The 25,759-nt window shown below is 34.4% G+C and overlaps 1 protein-coding gene across 1 annotated transcript in view; it reads left to right on the top strand.

Moving 5' to 3' along the window:
* Nucleotides 1-25,759, top strand: part of CCDC178 (coiled-coil domain containing 178) — a 477,354-nt gene that overhangs the window by 62,715 nt on the left and 388,880 nt on the right. The window contains exons 5-6 of the mRNA XM_017507137.2: nt 7,594-7,733; nt 24,840-24,862. Of these exons, the coding sequence (XP_017362626.1) occupies nt 7,594-7,733; nt 24,840-24,862 (163 nt within the window). The remainder of the gene's footprint in view (nt 1-7,593; nt 7,734-24,839; nt 24,863-25,759) is intronic.

The raw sequence follows: 25,759 nt of genomic DNA, 5'->3' as shown, positions 1-25,759 counted from the left end.
CTCTCACCAAATATGAAAATTAAGATAGACTAAAGATTTAAATGTAAGACCTCAAACTATAAGAATCCTAAAAGGGAACCTAGAAAATACCATTCTGGATATCAGTCTTGGGAGAGAATTTATGACTAAGTCCTGAAAAGCAATTACAATGAAACAAAACATTGACAGTGAAATTTAATTAAACTAAAAGTTTTTCGCACAGCAAAAGAAACTATCAACAAAGTAAACAGCCTAAAGAATGGGAGAAAATATTCACAAACTATGCATCTGACCAAAGCCTAATATCCAGAGTCTATAAGGAACTTAAAAAAGTTTACAAGCATAAAACAACCGTATTAAAAAGTTGGCAAAAGACATGAACACTTTTCAAAAGAAAATGTACACATGGCCAACAAGCATATGAAAAAATGTTCAATATCACTAATCATTAGAGAAATGCAAATGAAAACGATAATGAGATAGCATCTCATACCAGTCAGAATGAATATTACTAAAAAGCCAAAAACAACAGATGCTGGCGACTCTGCAGAGAAAAGGAAATCGTTATACACTGTTGGTGGGAATGTAAATTAGTTCAATCACTGTGAAAAGGAGTTTGGAGATTTGTCAGATAACTAAGAGCTGAACTAGCATTCAACCCAGCAATCCCATTACTGGATATGTATCCAAAAGGAAATAAATCATTCTACCCAAAAAATAATGTACTCATGTTCATCACAGCATTATTCGCAATAGCAAAGATGTAGATTCAATCTAGATATCCACCAATGGTGGACTGTATAAAGAAAATTTGGTACATGTATACCAAGAAATGCTAGACTGCCATAAAAAAGAAAGAAATCAACTTCTTTGCAGCAACATGGATGCAACTAGAAGCCATTATCCTAAGTAGATTAGCACAGAAACAGAAAACCAGATATTTCATGTTCTTACTTATAAGTGGGAGCTAAACAATGGGTACTCATGGACATAAAAATAGCAACAATAGACACTGGGGGTTACTATAGGGAGGACAAAGCGAAAGGGCCAAAGGTTAAAAAACTAACCATTAGGTACTGTGCTCAATACCTGGGTGACAAGAGCAATCATACCCCAAACCTCAGCATCACACAATATACCCGTGTAACAAACCTGAGCTTGCACTCCCTGAATCTAAAATAAAAGTTGAAATTTAAAAAGAGAAAAAAATTGCAGTAGGTAGCCACCCAGGCATGAGCAGGGCAAAAGAGGGCTCTCCGCTCTCACCCCTCCCGCCCCTCCCCCAACACACAAGATGTGTTGAGTGACCATCAAGTGATGATCAAGTGTTTGTTAACTGTTTATCTAAAGTAATAATTGGTCACAGCTGGTGCCAGAGAAAGGCTGTCTCCTAATAGAAAACACCTTAAACGCATCAGCAGCTTCCCAATAAACTTTCAGGAGTGGGGAGAAGTATCTTGAAAATATGCCAACGTATAAAACCCCAAGTCAAGAAGTCAAGCTGTGCACTTGGTTTCTCAAGTCACCTGCTTGGCATTATCCAAGTTGTACCTTTCTTCTTTTTTTCCTCCCTTTCCTTACTGTTGTCAAGCTTTTTAATAAAACTTTCACTCCTGTTCTGAAACTTGCATCGATCTGTCCTTCTGCCTTATGATGATTCCCTGTCAAATTCTTTTGTCTGAGGAGGCAAGAAGTGAATTTGCTGCAGACCCATGTAGATTTGCCACCAGTAACTTGGATACCTTCTACTAGTAACAGTTCTTTTACTTTTCAAATCATTTCTGAGGATCCTCTGTACCAGGCATCATTTTCACTGCCTGTACTGTGTCAGATCCCTTCCATCTTGGAGCTCCCCTGGATCCCTACTTTATCCCTTCAAGCTCTATATAGTTCTGATCGTAGAAATGTGTTCCTTTTCTTCTGTAGCCTTTCTGCTTTGGCATTTTAGTTTTCTGATGTGAATGTATTTCCTTGTTTGTGGTATATCAACTTCTCAATGGGTACATTTTAGTTTTATCTGTCAACCTTCTCCCATTCTGCATAGAATGCTGCAGGTCCAGACTTCCCTTCCCTACTCTCAGTGCTAAGATGGGAGTCTAGGAAGGACAGTTTTGGGGAATTTGTACATTTGGCAAAAAGCTCAGGGCAAAGTTAAGTCTAAAGCTGTTTAGCTGAGAGTTAAACACTTAATGGAGATGATTATAGAAGAAAGTGTAGAGGAAAAAATTATTATTAAATAGTCATGTTTAAGGAATATGAGAAAAAATAGGTGAAGAAGCAGCTAGAAGAAGTTATTAAAAGGATACTTCAAGGAAGGGCTGCCTACAATGTTGCGTAGTATAAAAGGTTAACAAAGCAGGAAAATGATACATGGTTATTGAGTTCTGTCACTAGGATGTGCTTATAGGTCTTTTTTTTTTTTTTTTATAAAACAGATGTATGGAGGTACAATTTAAATGCAGTAAAATCCACTCATTTACAGTGTACAAGTGAATGGCTTTTGATAAACATACATATCCATTTAACTACCACCTCAAGCACTGTATAGAAATTTCCATCTTTCCAGAAAGTTCATTCATGACCCTCTATAGACGTTATTACTTTAACCAACTCCCACAACTCCAACATGATCTTAGTTTTACCATTCTAAAATTTCAAATAAGTGAAATTATGTCACTTATACTCCTTTGTGCCTAACTTTTTCAGACTCAGGAAAACGTCTGTAAAATGCATCCATACTGTTACATATAGCAGTAGTTTGTTCATTTTTATTGATCAATACTCCTCCCTTGTATAATATTTCACAATTTATTTAGCCTTTAATGGAAATTTGGGATTTTCCAATTTTTTTTTTTTTTTTGAGATGGAATCTAGCTCTGTCACCCAGACTGGAGTGCAATGGAGCCATCTCGGCTCACTGCAATCTTTGCTTCCGGATTCAAGTGATTCTCCTGCCTCAGCCTCCCGAGTAGCTAAGATTACAGGTGCCCACCACCTCGCCTAGCTAATTTTTGTATTTTTGTAGAGACAGGGTTTCTCCATGTTGGTCAGCCTGGTCTCAAACTCCTGACCTCAGGTGATTCACCTGCCTTGGAATCCCAAAGTGCTGGGATTACAGGCTTGAGCCACCGAGCCTGGCCCCAATTTTTGACTATTATCAAGAAAGCTGTTATGAACATTCACCTACAATTCTTTTTGTGGACGTATTTTTATTTGTCATAAGGAAATATAAAGAAGTGGAATGCTGAGTGATACGGTAAGTTTAACTTTTACAAGAAATTGCCAAATTGTTTTCCAAAGTGTTGAAACCATTTTAGGTTTCCACTAGCAATGTATAAATTCTGGTTGTTCTGTATCCTCTTTGATACTGGACATTGCCAACCTTTGTAATTTTAGGCATTATAGTGTGTGTGTGTGAAGTTGTATTGAACTGTTAGTTAAATTTACATTTTCTTGATGACTAATGATGTTGAACTTCTTTTAACATATTAGTCATTTGTATATTGTGTTTTGTGAAGAGTCTAAGTCTTATGCCTATATTCTAATTACTAAGCTGTGAATTTTCTCTGCACATTCTGGATAGAAGTTATTGGTCAGGGATTTTATGTCATATGTCAGAGGGGCCTCCCATGTGGGTATCTGAGGCTCTTCTCTGTATTGCTTTGTCTTCTACAGTTCCTGCCTTCTTCCAGATGCATCCACTGTCCATGAAACTCATATTTGCTTTTCAACTCAACAAGATTACTGTGCTCTGTTTTGCTCCTAGAGCTCTTTATTGCAGTTGGGAAATTGTCACCTTATCAATTTCCCTTTTGTCAGGATTAAAAACTTTGAACTACCCATTTTTTTCAATGTCCGAAATCAGTTATCTCATATTTTAAAATCCAGATTTAGAGTTGCTTATAACTGGAGAACTAATTTCATATCATGAAATGGATGGTAGTTGAAATACTGCGTAGTGGGATTTAAGAATGAAGTGTTCATGAAGAGAACAAAAATCAGATTACAGCAAGGTAAAAAATTAAAAAATAAAAGAAAATTTGTTTATTCAATAATTATCTCAGGCACTTATTATAGTTCTCTGTAAAGAATGTAAAACTTCATGGGGAAGATAGATGGGAAAACGTAAATGTGATAACAGCAGAATGCAATGTGAACTGTTCTAATAAAGAGAAATAAAAAGTGCTATAGGTGCACTGGAATGTCTGAAAGATCTTAGTATTCCTCACAGGCAAGGAACCATGTAAGATGGATCTTAATATTTGTATAGAAATTGTAATTTGAAGAAGAGATCAGAACATGAGGATATTGTGGCTGCCAGTATAAACTGTTCTTTCAAAAAATTGCTAGTCATAGCAAAATTCGATATAGAATAATAGCTGTAGGAAGTGGTCAGGCAAGGTAGTGGGGAGAGCTATGAGTATACAAAGCAAATTAAAAAAAAGTATTGAAGTTGCAGATTTTGAAGAGAAGAGAATGGCAGTCAGTGAACACCAAACGGGGCATTGCACATTGTATGAGGTTAAAGTAGACGCAGTTTTCAGCCATTTGCAACTCTGAGAGTCCTTGTGTATTATTCCAGATATTTAGTGATAAGTGTCTCCAACAGTGTAAGGTCCAATTAAAATGTAATAACTGTAATGTCAGTGAAAGGTGTTTTTATTTTTCTCATATATAACAAAAGCTAAAGAGAACTTTGTTTTACCTAAAACATTAAAGATGTTTTATGTTCATCATGAAAGAGTCTTTGCATAGAGGACAAATTATTTTTAACCTCAAGAGCACTGACTTATGTTACATTTTGGAAAGAAAACCAAGATGTTAAAGAGGATAGCAATGAGAAAAGGAAATATGTGTTCAGCAGAATTTTTCCTAAGTGTTCTGAGTTGAGATAGAGGGATGATGGAATAATTGGGGTAACATACATAAGGACGCACATATAAAAAGCAGAAGAAAAGGAAGGACTCTTGTGATAAAATGTTAAATAATTGGAGCTGGGTGAATAAATTATATAAGGATCAAATTCATGAAGCAGTAAGAGTTGACAGTTTGTAATCATAGTATTTCTATTTCATTTATCCACACAAACAGGTAGGTGATATTTTTTCTCAAATAAAAGTTTCATGTTGCAGAGTCTCAGCAAACCTCAACTCTGGCTTGGAGCCAGGGGGATCTTGTCTTTTATGAATTAATTCTGGGAAAGGAAGTTTAGTCAGAGACATGTTTCCAGAGGATGAAAGTCTTGTAGCTTAATTCTTTAACATACTTAATTCTTTATGTACTTTATATAGCCTTGTAGCACACTGGCCATTTGTGCACAGGCTTCACAAGGAGGAGCTTCCTTGATTTATATTTGGAATTTTTGGTGAAAAAGATCTTATATAACACCCTACCAATATATTAATTTATTAAGTAAGAAATTCAAGTCCTAGAGACTGAATAGTTTTAGCTAAAGATGTGCAGCTAGCTATCAGTTCAGTCAAGAAAATACAGAACCCAGTTCAGCTATCTTTTGATTATATCATGCTGTCACCTTAAGCTGGGTAAAATTCTTAAAAATTGAAAGTTTTAACTTATGCCATACTTGCAATGGAATAAAAAGAGTAGCGTGAACTACTGAATTTTGGTTAAATCTTGTGCTACTTAGGATGTTATGTCTTTTATAGATTTTAGTGCAAATTTAATTTCATATGATTTCATTCCCATTACTTTACCATATGTTACATATTCGACCTAAACTATAGGAGTGCTATGGATATTGATTAGTATTCACAAAATAAGTTGAAAGTGGCACAGTCAAGAAAAATATAAAAGGAATCATTACTATCCTGGTTTTCTCCACATTAAATGAAGCAAAACAAATGTTTTGACTGTAACAGTGACTGCTTACTTGTTAACTGTGTATCAAAACCTTCTTTTCTCTAAAAGGAAGGCCAACCTGCCCTTATGAAGATATTTGGATAGGAGATCAATATGTAATTTTTGCTGGCTTGCTCATTGGTCTTTTGACTATTACAGATTTATATATGTATATAATCACACACACATTTATGTACATATAATCACACATGTGTGTGTGTGTGTGTGTGTGTTCAGAATATGGTCAAAGCAAACTAAAAGACATAGGATACCAGCACTGATATTATGAAGGAACATTCAAAACCTAAAAACAAGCAAAACATTTGAGATGCCCTGAAGTACGTTTTTTACTGTTTCTCTTTCTTTTACCATACTTTTAAAATATAAAAACAGTCTTCACAGCTTATACTGCTTATCTAGGGAGATTTAGTTCCAGTCTCAGTTCTCCTACGTACCTGTTCTGTAGACTTAGACAAGTCATATAGTTTATCTAAGACTTGATCTCCTCATCTATGAAATCAAGATAATAATCCCATTCTATAAGATTGTTGTGAAGATTACATAAATTGTGGCATGAAAAGTGTTTAGCTTAGTTTTATGTCTGGCACATATTTTTAGTGCTCAAAAAAAAAAAAAGCTCAGTGTTACATATATACACATATATATGAGAGAGAGAGATTCAAACATTATAGGATAGACTGAACACTTTTATTTAAAAACAAAACATGCCATTTTCACAAGAGATCGTGTTTTCAGAGGAAGATATTATAAGGCTTCATTTAAAAGATATTTAAAGATTGCAGTTTAAATGAAGATACCAAAAATATTTACCATCTCTGTGGGTTGTCATTGAAACAAAACACAACAGGATTATTTCTCTGTTCCCTCAAGGTCAGTTGAAATGAGGACATCACACTGTTCTCATTGAGGCGCTGAGCATATTTTGTGTCTCCCATTTAAGATCAGTGATTGCAACTATAATCCAGCCCAATAGAGTCCTTAACAGTCAAAAGGACTGCAAGTAAGCACTTTGGGGGAGTTTCATGGACAACTTTGCTGTGCTTCTGCAACCTTCAGTCTATTTGGGACATGCCAGGATTAGAATCACTGAGGCACATCGGACTGAGTGGATTTTATGATGAGTACAGCGTGAATGCTATAGTGAGAACATCAATCACTTTTTGCATGAGACTCCAATTTTCAGAAATGGAAGGTAGAAAATGAGGTTACTATGAGGATGAAGGAGACCTGCTTTTATTTTTATTTTTTCCAGCAAGAGAAACTCATGCTGGATTTAAGGAAGAACTTCAATGCATGAGTAGTTGGATATTATTTACACTGGAAGAGGGCATCTCTTTGAAGGGAATATTTAAAATATCTTTCATAGTTATTTTTGAGGAATTAAGAATTTATTTAGAAACACATGGGTTAACTTTTTTTTTTTTCATTTTTTTCATTTTTTTAAATGTTTAGTTCTTGATGCTATGTTTTTTAAGGATACTTGAAGTTTTATTTTGGCTTCTTAGGTTCATTTTTATTTGTTATAGAATTAAATCATGAATGATATTTTATTTTAGCTTTTACATTTTGAAGGTTTGTTCTATAATTTTCTGACAGATTTATCAACCTCTCTATTAAGGAAACCTTAAGAGTATTAGAACTAATAAAGCAGAATAGTTTTCACTTATTCGAAACATCAAGGTTTACTACTTTGTATAGAATGAGTAATTAACTTCTTCCATTCATTCTATTTAGGGGTGAATAAAGGCATTTACTTTAGCTACCCATGTCGACGTCACAGCTGTGCCGTAGTAAACATCCCAGCACCATGTGTCAACAAAATGATTTCACACATCCAAGATGTGGAGTCCAAAGTACAGGAGCACTTGAAAAGGGTAAGAGACTAATTTAAAATGCTGCCATTTTGGTAAACTTTATAGACCCTCTAAGGGTTGGTTACTTAACACAGAAAACTCTTTAAACTTTTAAAATGATAATTGGAGTACTTTTTAAGAATCTTTGCTCAGCTGCATAATTTACTAGTCTAGACATGTTTTTGATAGTCTCACTCCAGAAGGGTGAAACGACCTTATTAAATTGATGTTTTCCTCTACCTGTTTGTTCTTTATCCAGGGGCAATCATGCTAAGTAGTAATTTCCATAAGCCAACTTGACTAGTAAATTAAGTAGTATTTACATACTTTTTGGGACACTAAACTGATTAGATGATTAAGTTGATGTATAAAAGGACAGTGTGCCCTTTTTAATGAGTTATTTTATTTTGAAGAAATGCTTAATAGTTTTATTGAAAAGGAATATAATGATTCTGTGTCTTTTTAACCTGTTAAAAGTTTGCCTTTATTACTTTGGAGGGAGTTCAATCTTGAAAGGCAGTTATTTTCAAAGGATGATTTAAGAATGACAAAAAAAAAACCAACTCACTTCTCATACCTTTTATTAAGATTGTACTTCTGAACAAGTGATGCGATGCAGAATTAGACTACCTGAATGGGGGATCAGTTTTCCAGACTCCTGTGCTATTTTGTTTTCTCCTCCACTGTTACTGGATCTGGCTCAGCAAACATTCTGATGGGCCACTCACAATTCTCAGTATAGGATGCCATCTCTTTTGAGAGAGATTGTTACAGTACAGTTCAAGATCGCAGGCTTTAGAGTGACCTTAGATGGGAATGAAGAGATAATGATATTATGTTGGACAAGTGCCAGCATATGATATGCACTCAGTATGTATTTGTCGTTGTTATTTCTACACTATTTATATCATTCTATATCAGCATTATGTTACCTTTGTTGTTTCTATATTTCTCCAAATCAGATTACCCCTTCAGGACTTGCTTTATAGGTTGCAGGACTGATGGTATCTTAGGCTTTGAAAACTATGGCAAGGAAATAAAGAAAAGAAGTGAATATTTTTTGATATGATATGCTGTATATGTTGTACACTTCCTAGGAGTTTTAATTAAGAATTACCCATGGTGTTAAAAATGATAAAACTCATAGGTTTTATATATATATATATATTTTAGATAGAGTCTCACTCTGTTGCCCAGGCTGGAGTGCAGTGGCATGATCTAGGCTCACTACAACCTCCACCTCCTGGGCTCAAGCAATTCTCCTGCCTCAGCCTCCTGAGTAGCTGGGACTATAGGCACTCGACACCACACCCAGCTGATTTTTGTATTTTTAGAAGAGATGGGGTTTCACCATGTTGGCCAGGATGGTCTCAATCTCCTGACCTCGTGATCTGCCCACCTTGGCATCCCAAAGTACTGGGATTACATGTGTGAGCCACTGCATCCAGCCAGGTATTTTAATAAATAATTATAACAGCTACCATTTTAAAAATGGTATAATGGTATTTTAATAAATATCTAAAACAGGTATTTTAATAAATAATTATGACAGCTACATTGATTAAAAACCTAATATAAGTCAGACATTATGTTTTACACATGATGTAGTAAAACGTAATTGAACCATTCAATGGTAGTTTTGTAAGATCTGAAGAAATGATGTAGTATTATAACAATAACCATTCAATGGTAGTTGAATGGTAGGAAAATAATAATTCAAAATAATTCGGCAACTTGTTCAAGGTCACAAGGCAGAATTGGGATCCAAAACCCTCTGTCTGTTTTCAAAGCCCATGTTCTTTCCCCAGTCTCACTTGGTGCTCTGAATAGTTGATAAACTGCTAGACACTGTGGATGTAGGCCAGGTAAAATATTACCTTAGATAAAATAGTTTACAAAATAAGCCAAGATACTTTACAGCTTATCTTTAAAAAAACTGAAAAAAGATCTATTCTGCTGTAAATATGTTCAAAAACCTCAAAAAAGGAGAAGCATCAGGGCTAACTTGTTTAGTGTTGTCTTCTGGGGTCTAGGTTAGTGTCAGATAAGTAGTAGGCACTCAATAACTGTCTGTTGAATAAAAAGGTAAATGAAGAGCTGAAACAGAACCTTTCTTTTCTACATACATCGGAGGCACATATCCACTCCTTTAAAGTAAGGGTGATTTATGGATCTAACGTCTCCTATTTTCTAGGCATTTAATAAATATCTATTTTTTTTTTTTTGCCATTTATAGAAATTCTACTATACAGGTGAGAATTCTAGGGCATAGAAAAGTCAAATACCTTACATGTACACATCACACTGGTAGTGAGCCCCAGAGCTGGAATTTGTACTTAGATCCATCTGACTCCAAAGTCCGTTCAGCCTCTGTTTTATATCCTTAAAGAGACCTTAATTCTCATTTCAGAGAATATTAGTTGATATTTTGAGAAGAAACACACAAAAAACAATGTCAGATAAGTATACTTCAAGACAAAAATTGTAATACTGATAATAATGTGCTTATAAGTAAGTAAATACAAGTTTTTTTTTTTTTCTATCATTGAAAAACTTTTTATTGTTCAACACTGTTCTAGAGTAAATCAGGATGTAGAATGAAATGATAAACAGGAAATTTCACCAGGGAAGAGAGAGGGAGAGAGGCCTAAGTGTAGCCACCAATTCTTTTTTTTTTTTTTGAAAGAAGAAAGGGAAAACAGAGAAAAAGAAAGTAAAAGAAAGAAAGAAGTAGAGAAAGAAAAAAAGGAATGAAAGGGAAAAAGAAAGAGGAAGAGAAAGAGGGAGAGAGAATGGGCATCTTGCTCTATTGCCCAGGCTAGAATGCAGCCTGAAAATGGGTATTAAAAACCTCTTTTAGGCCAATAATTGTGTTTAACAATGAAGACGGGAGGAAAATAACAAACAAGCAGCCAATCAATATTTCATTTAAACCTGTGAAATGCTATACAATTGCTGAGGAGTGATTTACTTCCAATTATGTGGTCACATTTAGAGTAGGTGTGATGTGGTACTGAAAAGAATGTATGTTTTGTGGATTTGGAGTGGAGAGTTCTGTAAATATTTATTAAGTTTACTTGTTCCAGGTCTGAGTTCAAGTCCTGGATATCCTTGTTAATTTTCTGTCTCATTGATCTGTCTAATATTGACAATGTGGTGTTAAAGTCACCCACTATTATTGTGTAGGAGTCTAAGTCTCTTTGTAAGTCATTAAGAACTTGCCTTATGTATCTGGGTGCTCCTGTATTGGGTGCATATATATTTAGAATCATTAGCTTCTTGTTGCATTGATCCTTTCACCATTATGTAATGTCCTTCTTTGCCTCTTTTGATCTTTGTTGCTTTCAAGTCTATTTTATCGGAGACGAGAATTACAACTCCTTCGTTTTTTGTTTGTTTTTGGGTCTTTTTTGCCCTCCATTTGGTTGGCAAATCTTCCTCCATCCCTTTGTTTTGAATCTTTGTGTATCCTTGCATGTGAGATGGGTCTGGATGCAGCATACTGATGGGTTTTGGCTCTTTATCCAATTTGCCTGTCTGTGTCTTTTGATTGGGGCATTTAGTCCATTTAAATTTAGGATTAATATTGATATGTGTGAGTTTAATACTGCCATTTAATGCTAGCTGACTGTTTTGCCCATTAGTTGATATAGATTCTTCATTATGTTGATGCTCTTTACCTTTTGGTATATGTTTGGAATGGCTGATACTGGTTGTTCCTTTCTATGTGTAGTGCTTCTTTCAGAAGCTCTTGTAAAGCAGGCCTGGTGGTGATAAAGTCTCTGAGTACTTGCTTGTTCACAAAATATTTTATTTTTCCTTCACTTATGAAGCTTAGTTTGGCTGGAAATGAAATTCTGGGTTGAAAGTTCTTTTCTTTAAGGATGTTGAATATTGGGCCCCACTCTCTTCTGGCTTGTAGGGTTTCTGCTGAGAGATCTACTGTGAGTCTGATAGGCTTCCCTTTGCGCGTAACCTGACCTTTCTCTCTGGCTGCCCTTAGCATTTTCTCCTTCATTTCAACCCTGGTGAATCTGACGATTATGTGCCTTGGGGTTGCTCTTCTTGAGGAATATCTTTGTGGTGTTCTCTGTATTACCTGGAGTTGAATATTGTCCTGCCTTACCAGGTTGGGAAATTTTTCCTAGATAATATCCTGAAGAATATTTTCCAGCTTGGATTCATTCTCTTCATCACATTCAGGTACACCTATCAAACGTAGATTAGGTCTTTTTCATAGTCCCATATTTCTTGGATACTTTGCTCATTCCTTTTTACCATTTCTTCTCTAATCTTGTCTTCTCGTTTTATTTCATGAAGTTGGTATATTTCTTCTGCTTGGTCAATTTGACTGTTAAAACTTGTGCATACTTTGCAAAGTTCTCGTATTGTGTTTTTCAGGTCCATTAATTCACTTATATTCATCTGTAAATTGTCTATTCTTGTTAGCATTTTGTCAAACCTTTTTTCAAGGTTCTTAGTTTCTTTGCATTGGGTTAGAACATGTTCTTTTAGTTCACAGAAGTTTCTTATTAGCCACCTTCTTAAGCCTGATTCTGTCAATTCATCACATTCATTCTCTATCAGGCCTTGTTCCCTTACTGATGAGGAGCTGTGATCCCCTGTAGGAGGAGAGGCATTCTAATTTCCAGTGTTTTCTGCCTTTTTGCTCTCGTTTCTTCCCATCTTTGTGGATTTATCCACCTGTTGTCTTTGTTATTGCTGACTTTCAGATTGCGTCTCTGAGTGGACGTCCAGCTTGTTGGTGATGACGTTATTTCTGTTTCTTAGTTTTCCTTTGGTGGACGCCACTCCCCCATAGAGCTGGACCTTCCTGGGTTCAGCTGCGCTTCCTGTGAAACTCTCAACCCTCAGCGTTTCCAGTTGCTGTTTTTTTGTGGGGATGGGACCAGCTGAGGCTGATCACCAGCTCCCTGTCTCAAAGCCTTTTTTTTTTTTTTTTTTTTTGAACGGTGGTTTCTCCCAGGTGTTCCAGTCGTCTGTTGAAAAGGTGCTGGGATCTGTGTAATTTCCCGTGCAGCGACCCACTGCGCTGGCTGAAACAGCGGCGTTGAGATTCGTGGTGCTTTTTTGCTGGGGAATCTCCTGGTCTGGCTCCCTGTTTCAGTCCCCTTTTCAATCAGTTGAATGGGTGACTCCGCCTTCCTGGTGCTCCAAACGCCAACTAAAAGGGCACCCAGTCCCACATACTCTACACTGGAAGTGCTGCACGGGGGCGCCAGCAAAACAGCTGCACTGGCCAAAAGAGTTGCACTGGCGACCCGTGGGGCTCCTCCTCTGGGAATCTCCTGGTCCGTGGGCAACAAAAATTAGTCTGGAAGTGTGGCATCCACTCACTCTCTGCGCTTTCACTGGGAGATGCAATCCTGAGCTGCTGCTAGTCGGCCATCTTGGATCTCTCTCCCACGGGTTTTATCTGAAAGGAGATTCATTGTAAAATACATGCTAATGACAACCTTTTTGCTAAATTTCAAGGTTATTTTGTAGATTTTCTGTTTTCTATATTTAAAAACTAACTTATTTTGTTTTATTATTGACTGTGCAGTTGCTAGATTTGCTCATGTTGAACTGGTAAATAGAATATAATATGTTTGGTGCAATTATAAGGACCATGTATGAGATATTTAGTTCAAATCTACGCAGTATTTGAACTAATATTTTAAGAATGAACTGGTAGCCAGCTATCTTTTTGAAACATGAAAAATTTTTTTCTAACCTATCACAATAAGAAAAAAAAAATCTTACCTTTATCACATGGAAAAAGTGGTAATACTACCAAAAAGTGATAATATTGCCAAAAATTTTGGTGATATTAGACAACCTTGCTTTGACATGGGAACTTAAATTTCCTCAAAAATAAAATTAAGCAGGCACAACTGGAAAGAACTCTTTAAAACATAGCTTCTGATTTTTTGAAATCAAAGCTAATATTTTAGCTTTGGGTCTATTATTTCCAAATAAGTGAATAAAGATCATAATTCAGACTTAGTTAACAGAAGCATAAATCCTTATGTCACATAAAGTGAGTTATGTGTGTAAGAAATATATAAAGTGGTAATCATCCCTCTACTCTCTATGTTTATGAGTTGAATTGCTTTGCCTTTTAGATCCCACAAAAAAGTGAAAACATGTGATCCTTATTTTTCTGTGCCTGTTTATTCCACATTGCATGCCTGAATCAAAACATCACATGTTCCCCATAAACATACACACATACTATGTACCCACAAAATTAAAAATACAGGAAATTTTAAAAACATTGAAAATGAATAACAGTCTGCACAAAATACGAAATGTTTTGGAATATGTGCTTGGGTATATTTTCCCCCAGAATGCTTGAGGGAAATGTGAGAAAGGGATATTTCTTCTTAACATTTTTGCCACTTAACATTTCACCTGGTAAAGTTGTCAACTGACTGTAACTTTGAGAGGCAGCACATTTTTCTGTCTGTAAATGTATCTGTATATACATATATATGAATATATACTCATTCATCTCCTACAGTCCCAGGCCTGCCTGATAACATATCTGGTGTTGGGGGAACAGTAGGACTATACCCTTTCACCAGTTTCCAGGGGTTAGGCAGAGGGCAAAGCAAGGCAGAGGAACAATGCTTGGTGATTACCAGCTGGAGCCTTCACCCCAATTACATATAATTTGCGGTCACCTGTGATTATGATAATGGTTATACAACTCTGTAAATACATTCAGAAACCATGGATTTGTATATATTGGTGAACTCTAAGCTATGTAAATTATCTCAGTAAACTGTTATTACATGTGTATATATATATCTCCATCAGGAATTGTACAAAATTCTTATTTTGAGTTGCAGATCATCTGAATTCCTTTGGATTTTAATTTTAGGGATCACAGCAGGCAACTGGCTTAATTATCTCTCTAAATTACTCAAATCTCATGTCTTATGACTCTAATTTTTAGAAAAGTTTGGTGAAATGGTTAAGGACAGGCTGGCCAATGAAGCTTCCAGCAACAAGCAAAAGAGAAAGGGGTATTTGCCAAGTGTAAATTTACTTAAACACCTCCTGCTGAGGTCTCACTATGTTGGCTATGCTGGTCTTGAACTACTGGTCTCAAATAATCCTCCCTCCAGGGCCTCCCAAAAAGTTAGGATTACAAGCATGAGCCACCATGTCAGGCCCGCTAGATAAAATTCTCTAAGTAATTGTAAAGGTTACATCTACCCTGGGTATGAAATACATGAAATGAGTGAAAGATCAATCTTTTACAATTTGCTGTCCATAGTGATTTCCAATGTCATCAGAACACTGTGAAGCCTGTGGTTAGCAGCAATGCATCTGCCACAGACTTTTCTATCCACTCCAGTTTAATTGGGATTTGAATCTTGAAAGAAAAACTTTTCAGAGTGGAGCTACTATGAGAGTTTTCCCTATTTTATTTTTGCAAAGAATCTGGAAACATCAGACAATGCTGAAAACAATCACCTGGATATCTTCTCATACAAATAGAAGATTCTGTTTTATTTTTTCCTCTACCTTATTCTCCTAGACTACCTAGGCTGTAGATAGTTTTATTTAATTTGGAGTGAACTCTACAGAATTAAAATTTTCCTCTTTCTTTAATCAATATCAATCATTAGGATGCTACTACAATTTAAAAGAACAGCACAGAGAGAAAGTATTCAAAAAACATTCTTTAAAATATCAACAATATATTGTACAAAATTAATAGCATCAACAATGATAATAAAGCTAATATTTATAAAATGCTTACCAAATATAGACTCATTAAACACAATATTCAGAATCTCATTGAATTCTTGTTAAAACCTTATGAGATAGAAACTGCCATTATTTCCAGTTACAAATGAGGGAAATGATTTCAGAGATTGATTTCCCCTGAGATCCAATGTCAGTGGCAGAGCCAGCATCCAGACCAGGTGTATTGGAGCTCCAAGCACATTCCATTCAGCACTGTGCCATAACATCGTGTCCTTAACAGTGTGTAGCTATTAAGACCAAAGACATGAAAGTTAAAATGTTTGTCATTCTCATTGGAAAACTTGGCTCTGTTTATACTACTTCATATCTATTTTTTAACTCTGAAACCTAACATTTAACACCTGACTCTTTACTAAGTTTCTCATACTTTGAGTTCTCTCATTCTATTAGTTCTATTGTATTTTACTTGAAACTTACAGGCACTTCAAACCCTGATATATCTACTGTTTCCTGTTCTATGGTTCCTACTTTCCTTTACTTTCTTGCCTATTCAATTCATTTCTTTAAACATTCATCAGCTAGAATATTTTGTCCTTTACATTTTATCCTGTCATCCTTCTAGTCTGACAAAATGCCAACCCCAAGTATCTCTGATTATCTGCCGTCTCCACTCCCACCCCTGGTCTGCTGAATGATACTGGAGAACATGACACAAAATTTAAGATATTATGTGACCATAGCCCCAAACCTCAATTGTACATTTTATAGTGCTCTGAAATGATCGTTTGTCAACTGAAACTCTTCTAGCAGTCTATAGTGGCTACTCCAATCTTTTATTGTTCAATCCTCTAAATTATCTACCTCACAACTCATTCATTTCTTTCTTTGCAAAGAAAATAAGAGCTACAACAGAAATGCCTCAAACTATTGTTATCTCGTCTATGAGCATCCCACAAATATTATTCCTTTGGTTCCCTATCCACCTAGAGCTATTTTCCTCACTGCATTGCATCTTCTGCTTTTGCAAGGATCTTGTTCCATCAGTTGTGTCTTCTCTCAGCTCACTGTCTTTCAGAGCTCCCTTTTTTCTTAACTCTTGTCCACATTAAAGATACTCCTGTATCTCCTATTTTTAAGAACATTTAAAAATTCTATACAGACTTTAAATATCTCTTTTTTTCATTCTCCATTCACATAGCATCTGAAAGTTGCCTATATTTAGTATATTTAATTCCACATCTCCCAATCACTCATTTATTCTTTGCAATCTAGAATTTTTCCTTATTATACTAATGAAAATACTTTAAGCAAAATAACCATTTATCTTTTTTTTTCTGTTATCTATTGGTACACACACACATACATACATATACACATGTACTCCAATATTTTGTGACTAGAATACAAACATTTATATGGTTACCATTCAGCAATTTGTCCTGGACTCAGCTGGGCAATTTTGCTGCTTTTTGCCTGGGGCAAATCATGTGGATACACTCATCTGGTAACACAACTAGGAATAATGATTAAAATGGTCTCACTCACATGGCTGTTGACTGTTAGAGCACCTTTCCAGAGGACAGACCTCAACAGACAAGTGCTTAACAAAGCTTTGCTTGTGTCATGTATGCTGAAGTCCTGCTGGCCAAAGCAAAACACACAGTCAGTCCCACTGTTAATGCAGGAAATTACTAGAGAAGATGTGGATGCCAGGAGACAAGATTCTATGGGGACAATTTATGAAGCAATCTATCAGTCAGTCCATTGCCACATGATGAATACTGCCCCCCAAATGCAAACTACAATAACCTCTTTCCCAAACAATTTTATATCATTATGATATCATGAAGATGCGTAATCACATTCTGTAATAGATCTGATACAGATGAAGTTTCTTGGGTGCAACTTCTTTTGACCCATAGATCTATGAACTAAAGGGACAAGTTAAATACTACTCCTGCAGCTTAGTTTACACAGTGAAAAAGGGGCAGAATAATCACAATAAACCCCTTATTCAAAAAGGGGAGGAGTAAAGACACAGGGCTTTCACTGATCCATACAGTTCTGCATTTTATTGGCATTTGGTGTCAGGTTCTCCAAATCTAGGACCAATGAATGTTTTTTTTTTTTTTTTTTTTTTTTATATTAGAACCCAGTTCTTCTCATTGTGAATCATTTCCTGGTCTGTGGTTCTCACTGGCTCTTTGATTTACTCTCTGAACTCCTGGCTCTATAGATACTTTCATGTGTATAGAAAATGGACCTGAGTTCCTATCTTAAACTTCTTGCTTCTTACAGGTTGAGAGATCAGAAACTTCTTTGCATTTTAAACTGTCTCTTGGTTTTTAGTCCAAGATTCCACAATTCTAATGAAAACATTGAGGTTTCATATTAATCTGATGTGGTTTACTTCCTTGCCCCCAAAGCGCCAGCCACATTATTTTGCTTTATTTGCTTTATTAAAATATATTTTCTTTTAATTATATAATTATGTTTTATGTTCCTCCACTTTGCTTTTGTACAATAAAATTTATCTTTTAGAATATTTTAGACTTACAGAACAATTGAGAAGATAGCATAGGGAGTTCATGTATATTTGAATCCAGTTTTTTAAAAATATCTCACATTTAGTATGGTATCTTTGCTATAATTAGTGAAGCAATATTGATACATTTATTAATTAAAGTTTATAAATTACTCAGACTTCCTAAGCAATTTTAAAAATTGAGATGCAATTCACATAGCATAAAATTAACCATTTTTAAGTGAGCAACTCAGTAACATTTAGTTTACATAATGTGTAATCACCACCAAGATTTAGCTCCAAAGCATCTTCACTACTCCAGAATAAAACCCCATATCCATTAAGAATTTACTCCAAATTCCCTTCTTAATCCAAGTCTTGCAACCACCAATCCACTTTCTTTCTTTTGAAATAAATTTTAGTGTGTTTATTTGAGGTTACAACATGATTTTATGGGATACATATAGACAGACACATATAGATAGTATAGGAGAACAATGGTTACTACAGTGAAGATGACTAACATACCTCTTTGTTAGTCTCATAGTTTTCACATAGTGACTCATCCTTGTAACAAGAGCAGCAAATATCTTCTTATTTAACAAAAATCCCTAATATAATACAATTTTATTAACTTTACTCGTCATGTTTTACTCTAGACTTCATCCTCTGACCTACATCTCTGCATTTCCTCTTCCTGACTCCCACCTGTGGTAACCACTGTTTCATTCTCTACCTGTGTATTTGAACTCCTTAAAAAAAAAAATACGTTCCACATATAAGTGAAGTCATGCAACATTTTTCTTTCTGTGTCTGCCTTATTTCCTTTAGTATAATGTCTTCCAGGTCCATTCATGTTGTGGCAAATGATAGGATCTCCATTTTTTATAAAGCTGAATATTAAATATATATATATATATATGTGTACATATTCAGAAACATACACACATAAACATATACACATGCATTATACACATACAGTGTGTGTGCACATACACACAGACACAGACACACCTCCTACATTTTCTTTATTCATTTATTCGTTGTTGAACATTCAGGTTGTTTCCATATCTTGGCTATTATGAACAATGCTGCAGTGAACATGGGTGTCAGGATATCTTTATGAGCTGGTGCTTTCATCTCCTTTATACTCAAAAGAGGAATTGCTAGGTCATGTGGTAGTCCTATTTTTAATCTCTTTAGGAACTTCCATACTATTTTCTATAATGGCTGTACCATTCCACCTTCCCACCAACAGTGTACTAGGGCTCTCCTTTTGCCATACGCTCACCAAAATTTATGTCTTGTCTTTTTTATAGTAGTCATCCTTATGTGTGTGAGGTGATACCTCACAGTGATTTAAATTTGCATTTCCTTGATGATTAGAGATGTTGTGTCCTTTTTTGCATGATTTTTGGCCATTTATGTATTTTTTGAAGATACATGTCTTCGTGTCCTTTGCCCATTTTTAAATCAGTTTATTTGGTCTTTGTTAATGAGTTTTAAGAGTTCCTTTTTACATTTTGCATATTAACTCCTTATCAGATATGTGGTGTGCAATTAGTTTTTTCCCAGTATGTAGCTGGCCTTTTCATTTTGTTGTTATTATTATTGTTTTTTGGTTTGGTCCAGTTCCATTTATATATTTTTGTCTTTGTAGTCTGAGCTTTTGGTGTGATTCCCAAAAGTTGTTGTCAAGACCAATGTCAAGGAGCTTTTCCTCTATGTTCTCTTCTAGAAGTTTTATGGCTTCTGGCCTTAAATTTTTTTTTTTTAATCTATTTTGAATTGGTTTTTGTGTATTGTTTAAGATAAGGTCTAATTTCATCCCGTTGCTAATAGAAATTCAGTTTTCCCTGCATCATTCATTAAAGAGACTGTTCTTTCCTCATTGTGTCCTTTTGATGCCCTTGTCAAAAATTAGTTGTCCATCTATGTTTTAACTTATTTCTGAACTCTCTATTCTATTCCATTGGTCTATGCTTTTGTTTTTATGCCAGGACCATACTGTTTTGGTTAAAATAGCTTTGTAATATAATTTTAAATCAGGAAGTATGATGCCTCCAACATTACTTTTTTTTACTTAGTATTGTTTTGGACTTTTGATGTTTTTTATGATTCCATACTAATTTTAGAATTTTTTCTATTTCTGTGAAAATAGTCATTGGAATTTTGATAGGGATGGCATTAAATCTATATATTGCTTGGAGTACTATGATTATTTTAGCAATATTAATTCTTCCCATTTGCGAACACATATTTATTCATTTATTTGAATCATGCTCAATTTCTTTCATTAATGTTTTATAGTTTCAGTGGGCACATCTTTCAGCTACTTGATTAGACTTATTCCTAGGTATTTTATGCTATTATAAATGGGATTATTTTCCTAATTTCTTCTTCAGATAGATCATTATTCAAATGTAAAAGTGCTACTAATTTTTATACATTGATTTTTTTATCTTGCAACTTTACTGAATTCATTTATTCTTTATAATAGGATTTTTGTGTAGCATTGTTGAGGTTTTCTACTTATAGGATCATGTCATCTGCAAATAGAGATAATTTTCCCTTTTCATTTTCAATTTTGATAGCTGTATTTATTCTTGATATTTGGTATAAATAAAATCATACATATGTGACCTATGTTTTTTCACTTGTAATAATACTGGCAGTCCCTCCACATTGTAGCATATATCATTACTTTGTTATAGCTGAATAATATTCTATTGTGTATATATACTACAGTTGGTATCTGTCCATCAGTTGATATTCATTTGGGTTGTTTCCACCTTTGTCTATAGTACATAGGGCTACTATGAACATGCGTGCATTATATATTATTTAATTATATACTATATAACACAAGGATTTGTTTAAGTACCTGTTTTCAGTTCTTTTGAGTATCTACCTAGGAGTGGAACTGCTGTGTAATATGATTCTATATTTAGCTTACTGAGAAACCGTCAAATCATTTTCCATAGCCCAACTATTTTAAATTCCCACCAGCAATATAAATAGGTTCTAATTTCTTCACATCCTTACTAGCACTTGTTATTGTTCATTTTAAAAAATATTTCTAACATAAGGTTATTTTCTTATTTTTACAGTGGAAAATAGAAGGTTTTTGAATGCTTTTTGTCTCAACAGTAGCATTTCAGTATTTAAATATTTGGTAATAATTTCCAGTAAAAATATAGAGTTGAATAAAAAAGGTCAATGAAAATGTTAGATTTATCATGACAAAGTTTGTGGGCAGTGTGGCTTAGGGCTGTAACTACATGAAGTGTTTCATTTCCCCTATAATATAGTAATATTTTAAACTACATCCAATCAGGCAATTTTAGTTCCCCTCCATCTTTGATTTCCTTTGCTATTTTGATAAAATCAGAGATAAGAATTGTTTGGGATCTTGTGTTTAGTTTGATATAATTGATTATATTAGATATTTTAATCAAAATATCTACGTACCACAAATATTTATGACTGGTGAAACTCTAAGCTTAATTGTAATCAGGAATTTTATTTAAAATAGTGATTAATGTGACTTTGAGAGACTTTTAAAATTTGTCCAGATATTTCAGATAGGCAGTTTTAAATGTAAAGCTTTGACTGTTTCTCTGGAATTATAGGACTTCTCTATTTTAACCATTTCAGTATCCTGAATAAATAGTATTTAAATGCTAGGTACCTGAAATTTTGCCTCCACACATCAGATCAAAGGCTGATTAAAATAATTTTTTAATTTTTTCTTTGTTACTTACTTCTAAACAATGTTGCTAAGGCAATGTTTTGGTATATTACCTTAAAACAGTTTTTCATATGAAATTCCACTCTGCTTCAAAAATTTGGAATAATATTTTTTATCTTTATAAAATAAATGCTTTTCTGTTGAGCTATAAAGAAGATCAAACTGAGAATATTAATTATTACTCACTTGTTGAGGACTTTGAAAGTTTTGGATAATTATATCACAATTCATTGAAATGCCTCTTAACCAATTTTCCCCTGACTCTCTTGTGATACTTCAACTTCAAATGGCTTCTTATAACTGTCATATAAATCAACATCATGTAGGTTTCTGCATTATTCAGGATTGTGAGTGCCAGTTTCTCTAATCGAGGAATAGCATTTTCCTGATTATTAATTAGTTTAGAATCTATTAACATGTTCACTGAATTTATATTCTCTTCCCTGCAAAATGCCAATTTATCTTTTGACATTTTCTTTTGGGTTTACTTGTGTTTTCTTATTGACTTGTAGGAACTTGTTACCTTTAGAAAGTTGTATGTGTTGTAAACAATTTATCTCAGTTTGTGAGTTGTCCTTTTACTTAATTAATTTTAATGTGATTAAATTTATTATTTTTCTTTGGCTCTTAAGTGAATTGTGTTTTCTTAAAAAAAAAGTCCATACCACAATCATACAACAGTTTCATCTTATAGCTTCTAAAATTTTAGCTTCTCCTTGGAGATTTGCTCAACAAAGTGAAATTTTCTTTTTTTGCATATGAATGGAATACATAGCTAATTTTACTTTTTTAAATAAGGAAAATTAGTTTTCTACCCAATGATTTTATTTCAAATCTATTCATTTCCTATAAATCAGCCATACCATATCCATCATACATCAAAGTTTCATATATGATTTTACCTATTTCTGGTCCCTTCCATCCCACTGGTCAATTTTACCTCCCTATGTCAGTATCTAGTTTCACTCATTTACATGAGTCATAATATGTTTTGGTATCTGATATAGTAGTTCTTTTTACCTTTTTAGAGTTCATTGGGTATTCTTGATACACTGCTCTTCCATATAAATTTTAGAATAAGCTTGCCATATTATGTGAAGAAATCTATTGGGATTTTAAACATAATTGAATTAATCAGTTTTTTATTATGTATATGAATTTAGTCTTTTTTTTTGTTTTTTAGATTTCAGTGAATCTATTATACTATCAGCACAAGAAAATTCCAGCAGTACAACAAATCCCAAAACCAGTTCAGATGAAGGGATTTTGTATGAGGCAATGGGGACAATGAGGAAATTAATATAGTAATTTGCTGCATACACAGTGGTCTCATGAGATTACAATATTTTATTTTTACTGTACATTTTCTGTTTCTATATGATTAGATACACAAATACATTGTGCTATAGTTGTCTACAGTATTCAGTATGGTAACACACTGTGCAGGTTTGTGGCCTAGGAGGAATATGCTATACCATATACTCTAAGTATGTAGTTGGCTATACCACTGAGGTTTGTATAGACTGTATGATGTTTGCACAATGACAGAATTGCTTAGCAATGCATTTCTGAGAATGTGTCACTGTCACTAAGTGAGACATAACTGTATGTATGTATGCATGCATGTGAATGTGTGTGTGTATATATACACATATATATATATCATAAAATCTTTTTTTTCAGATTTTGGTAGGATATGGGAACTAGAGAGAAGTAATCATATATGCCAAATAAAAACCTTGAATTAGAGATAATCTGTAAAACCTGTTAACATTCTGGTTTTGCATTTTTGATAATTTATGACTTGTACAGCCCAAGATACTCTTAGAATATATCTGTAGGAAATATTCCCTACTAATGACTTTATAATCCAGAAAAGACATATTATTATGGAAAACTAAGTATGTGAACTCACATATAATTTTGTATTCACCACTCATTGATAACATTAAAATTCAGTAGATGTCATGTACTTCTGATTGTTAGAAAAGTCTTTTGGGAATACATAGCATTTGAAGTGTTCCTTGATGAATGTGTAAGATTTAGAATCACAGAGACAAACGCCAGAACGATTAGGTGGGGTTAAGAATAAAACAATGTGAATAGATAGGAGAATTAATATACTTCTTGGGTAACAACTGTAAACCAGTAAGTTTGTGAGACAGATCTTAATCAATTTAGAGGTTTATTTTGCCAAGGTTAGGGACTGTGGTCCATGACAACCTCAGAAGGTCCCAAGAACATGTGCCCAAGGTGGTTTGGTTACAGCTTGATTTTATACATTTTAGGGAGGCAGAAGTTACAGGGAAAGACATAAATCAATATGTGCAAGTTATACATTGTTTAGTCCTGGAACGGTGGGATAACTTGAAATGCAGTCTTCCAGGTCATAGGCCAGTGCAGGTTTCCTGATTGGTAATTGGTTGAAAGATATAAGACTTGCCTAAATTTTTGAATTCAGAATTAAAAAAAAAAAAAAAGCCAAAGTTCTTGTCATCTAGATAAAGCCTCCAGGTAGCAGGCTTCACAGAGAATAGATGGTGAATGTCTCTTATCAGACCTTAAAAGGTGTCAGACTCACTAACAAGGACCTAGTAAGGGAAAGGGATTCTCTCTATAGAATGCAAATTTCTGCCACAAGAGATGGCTTTGCAAGAACATTTCAGAACATGTCGAATAAATATGTTTTGGAGTGAAATACTTTTATTTATTTTAAAGCCTGTTATCTGTCATGTATTGCTATATCAGAATCAGGTGGGAATTTGGTATCTTATTGCACAAAAAATCTTTTTTGTTCATCTTAAGATTTCTGTTTTAATTTTAATGCTGGTCAGTTGTGACTGGATTACAAAGGGAGGAGGTTATAATGAAACATATCTGATTCCCTTTCCCATCATGTCCTTAAGTTTTTTAGGTTTCTTTTGGGTCTTCTTGGCCAAGAGTTGGGGGACCTGGTCAGTTGGGGGGCTGAGAATTTTATTTTTGGTTTACAAAACAGAGAGTATAAGTAAACAAAAATATAGTGAAGTTGAGATATGTAGAGAATTGACAAGTTTAAGTGAAATTTATTCACTGTTTCTTAATATGTTTAATATTTGATTTTTATTGAGATCTTTTGTTTTGACAGTTTGAAACTTCTTTTGAAGAATGGTAAGAAAATTTCATGCTTCTAAAACTATTTTATTTTTAATGTCATAATTTCAATCATCTGCTATAATCCAGTGTAACTTCAAAAGAAATAGAAAATTGAATGCAAGATTTTTCACTTTAGATATTAAAATACATTTTTTAAAATATGAGAATTAGGACGTCACTGATAATGGCAAAATAAGGATCTCCAGAGTGGCATCCCTCCACAAAAACAACTATAAAGTTTGCAAAAAAAAAAAAAAAAATTGGTCTGAATCAACTTTTGCAGAAATTTGAAATCCAGTAAAAAATTAATAACCACCAGGGGAAAATTTAATGAAGAAGGAAGCTGTTGCATTGCATTAAGAGAGTACTGTGGCATTGTAATTTACCTGCTCAGCAATCTCCAGCCTTCAGATTGGTGGCAGATATGAATAGAGCAGTGCACACCTGTGGTTCAGATTCCTAGTGCCAGAGGGAATAATAGGAACATCATTCTCAAAGAATTGTGTTTGATAGTTCCCTGAGAGACTAGCATAAGGACTTGCCTTTATTTTGCCTGATTTGGAGCAATCATAAGGCTGGGGCTACTTACAGACAGTGTTTGCTAAAGCATTTAAAGGCATATACTTGTCACAGAAGGCTGAGGCTATAGATAACAGCTGCGACAAGCACTAACCAGAGCAAAATTCCTGTGAAAAAATGGTTTGGAAAAAGTGATAGATTCATGAAGGATAATCTCTCAATATACTGGAGATTTGAAAGAACACAGAGGGCTGGAAAAATGTTCTAAAAAGACCTGAGAAGATCCTAATCTTACTTCTGGCTGACCTTTAGGATCTGCACAGGCAAAAATCCATGGCAGAGTCAGGGTTGTAAACAACCTGAATGTGCCTGGAAGGATTACCCTAACACAGA

The sequence above is a fragment of the Cebus imitator genome, unplaced genomic scaffold, assembly GCF_001604975.1.
Source record: "Cebus imitator isolate Cc_AM_T3 unplaced genomic scaffold, Cebus_imitator-1.0 Scaffold369, whole genome shotgun sequence".
Taxonomy (NCBI): Eukaryota; Metazoa; Chordata; class Mammalia; order Primates; family Cebidae; genus Cebus; species Cebus imitator.
The sequence above is the reverse complement of the archived record's forward strand: the minus strand, read 5'-3'. Positions and strand labels throughout refer to the sequence as shown.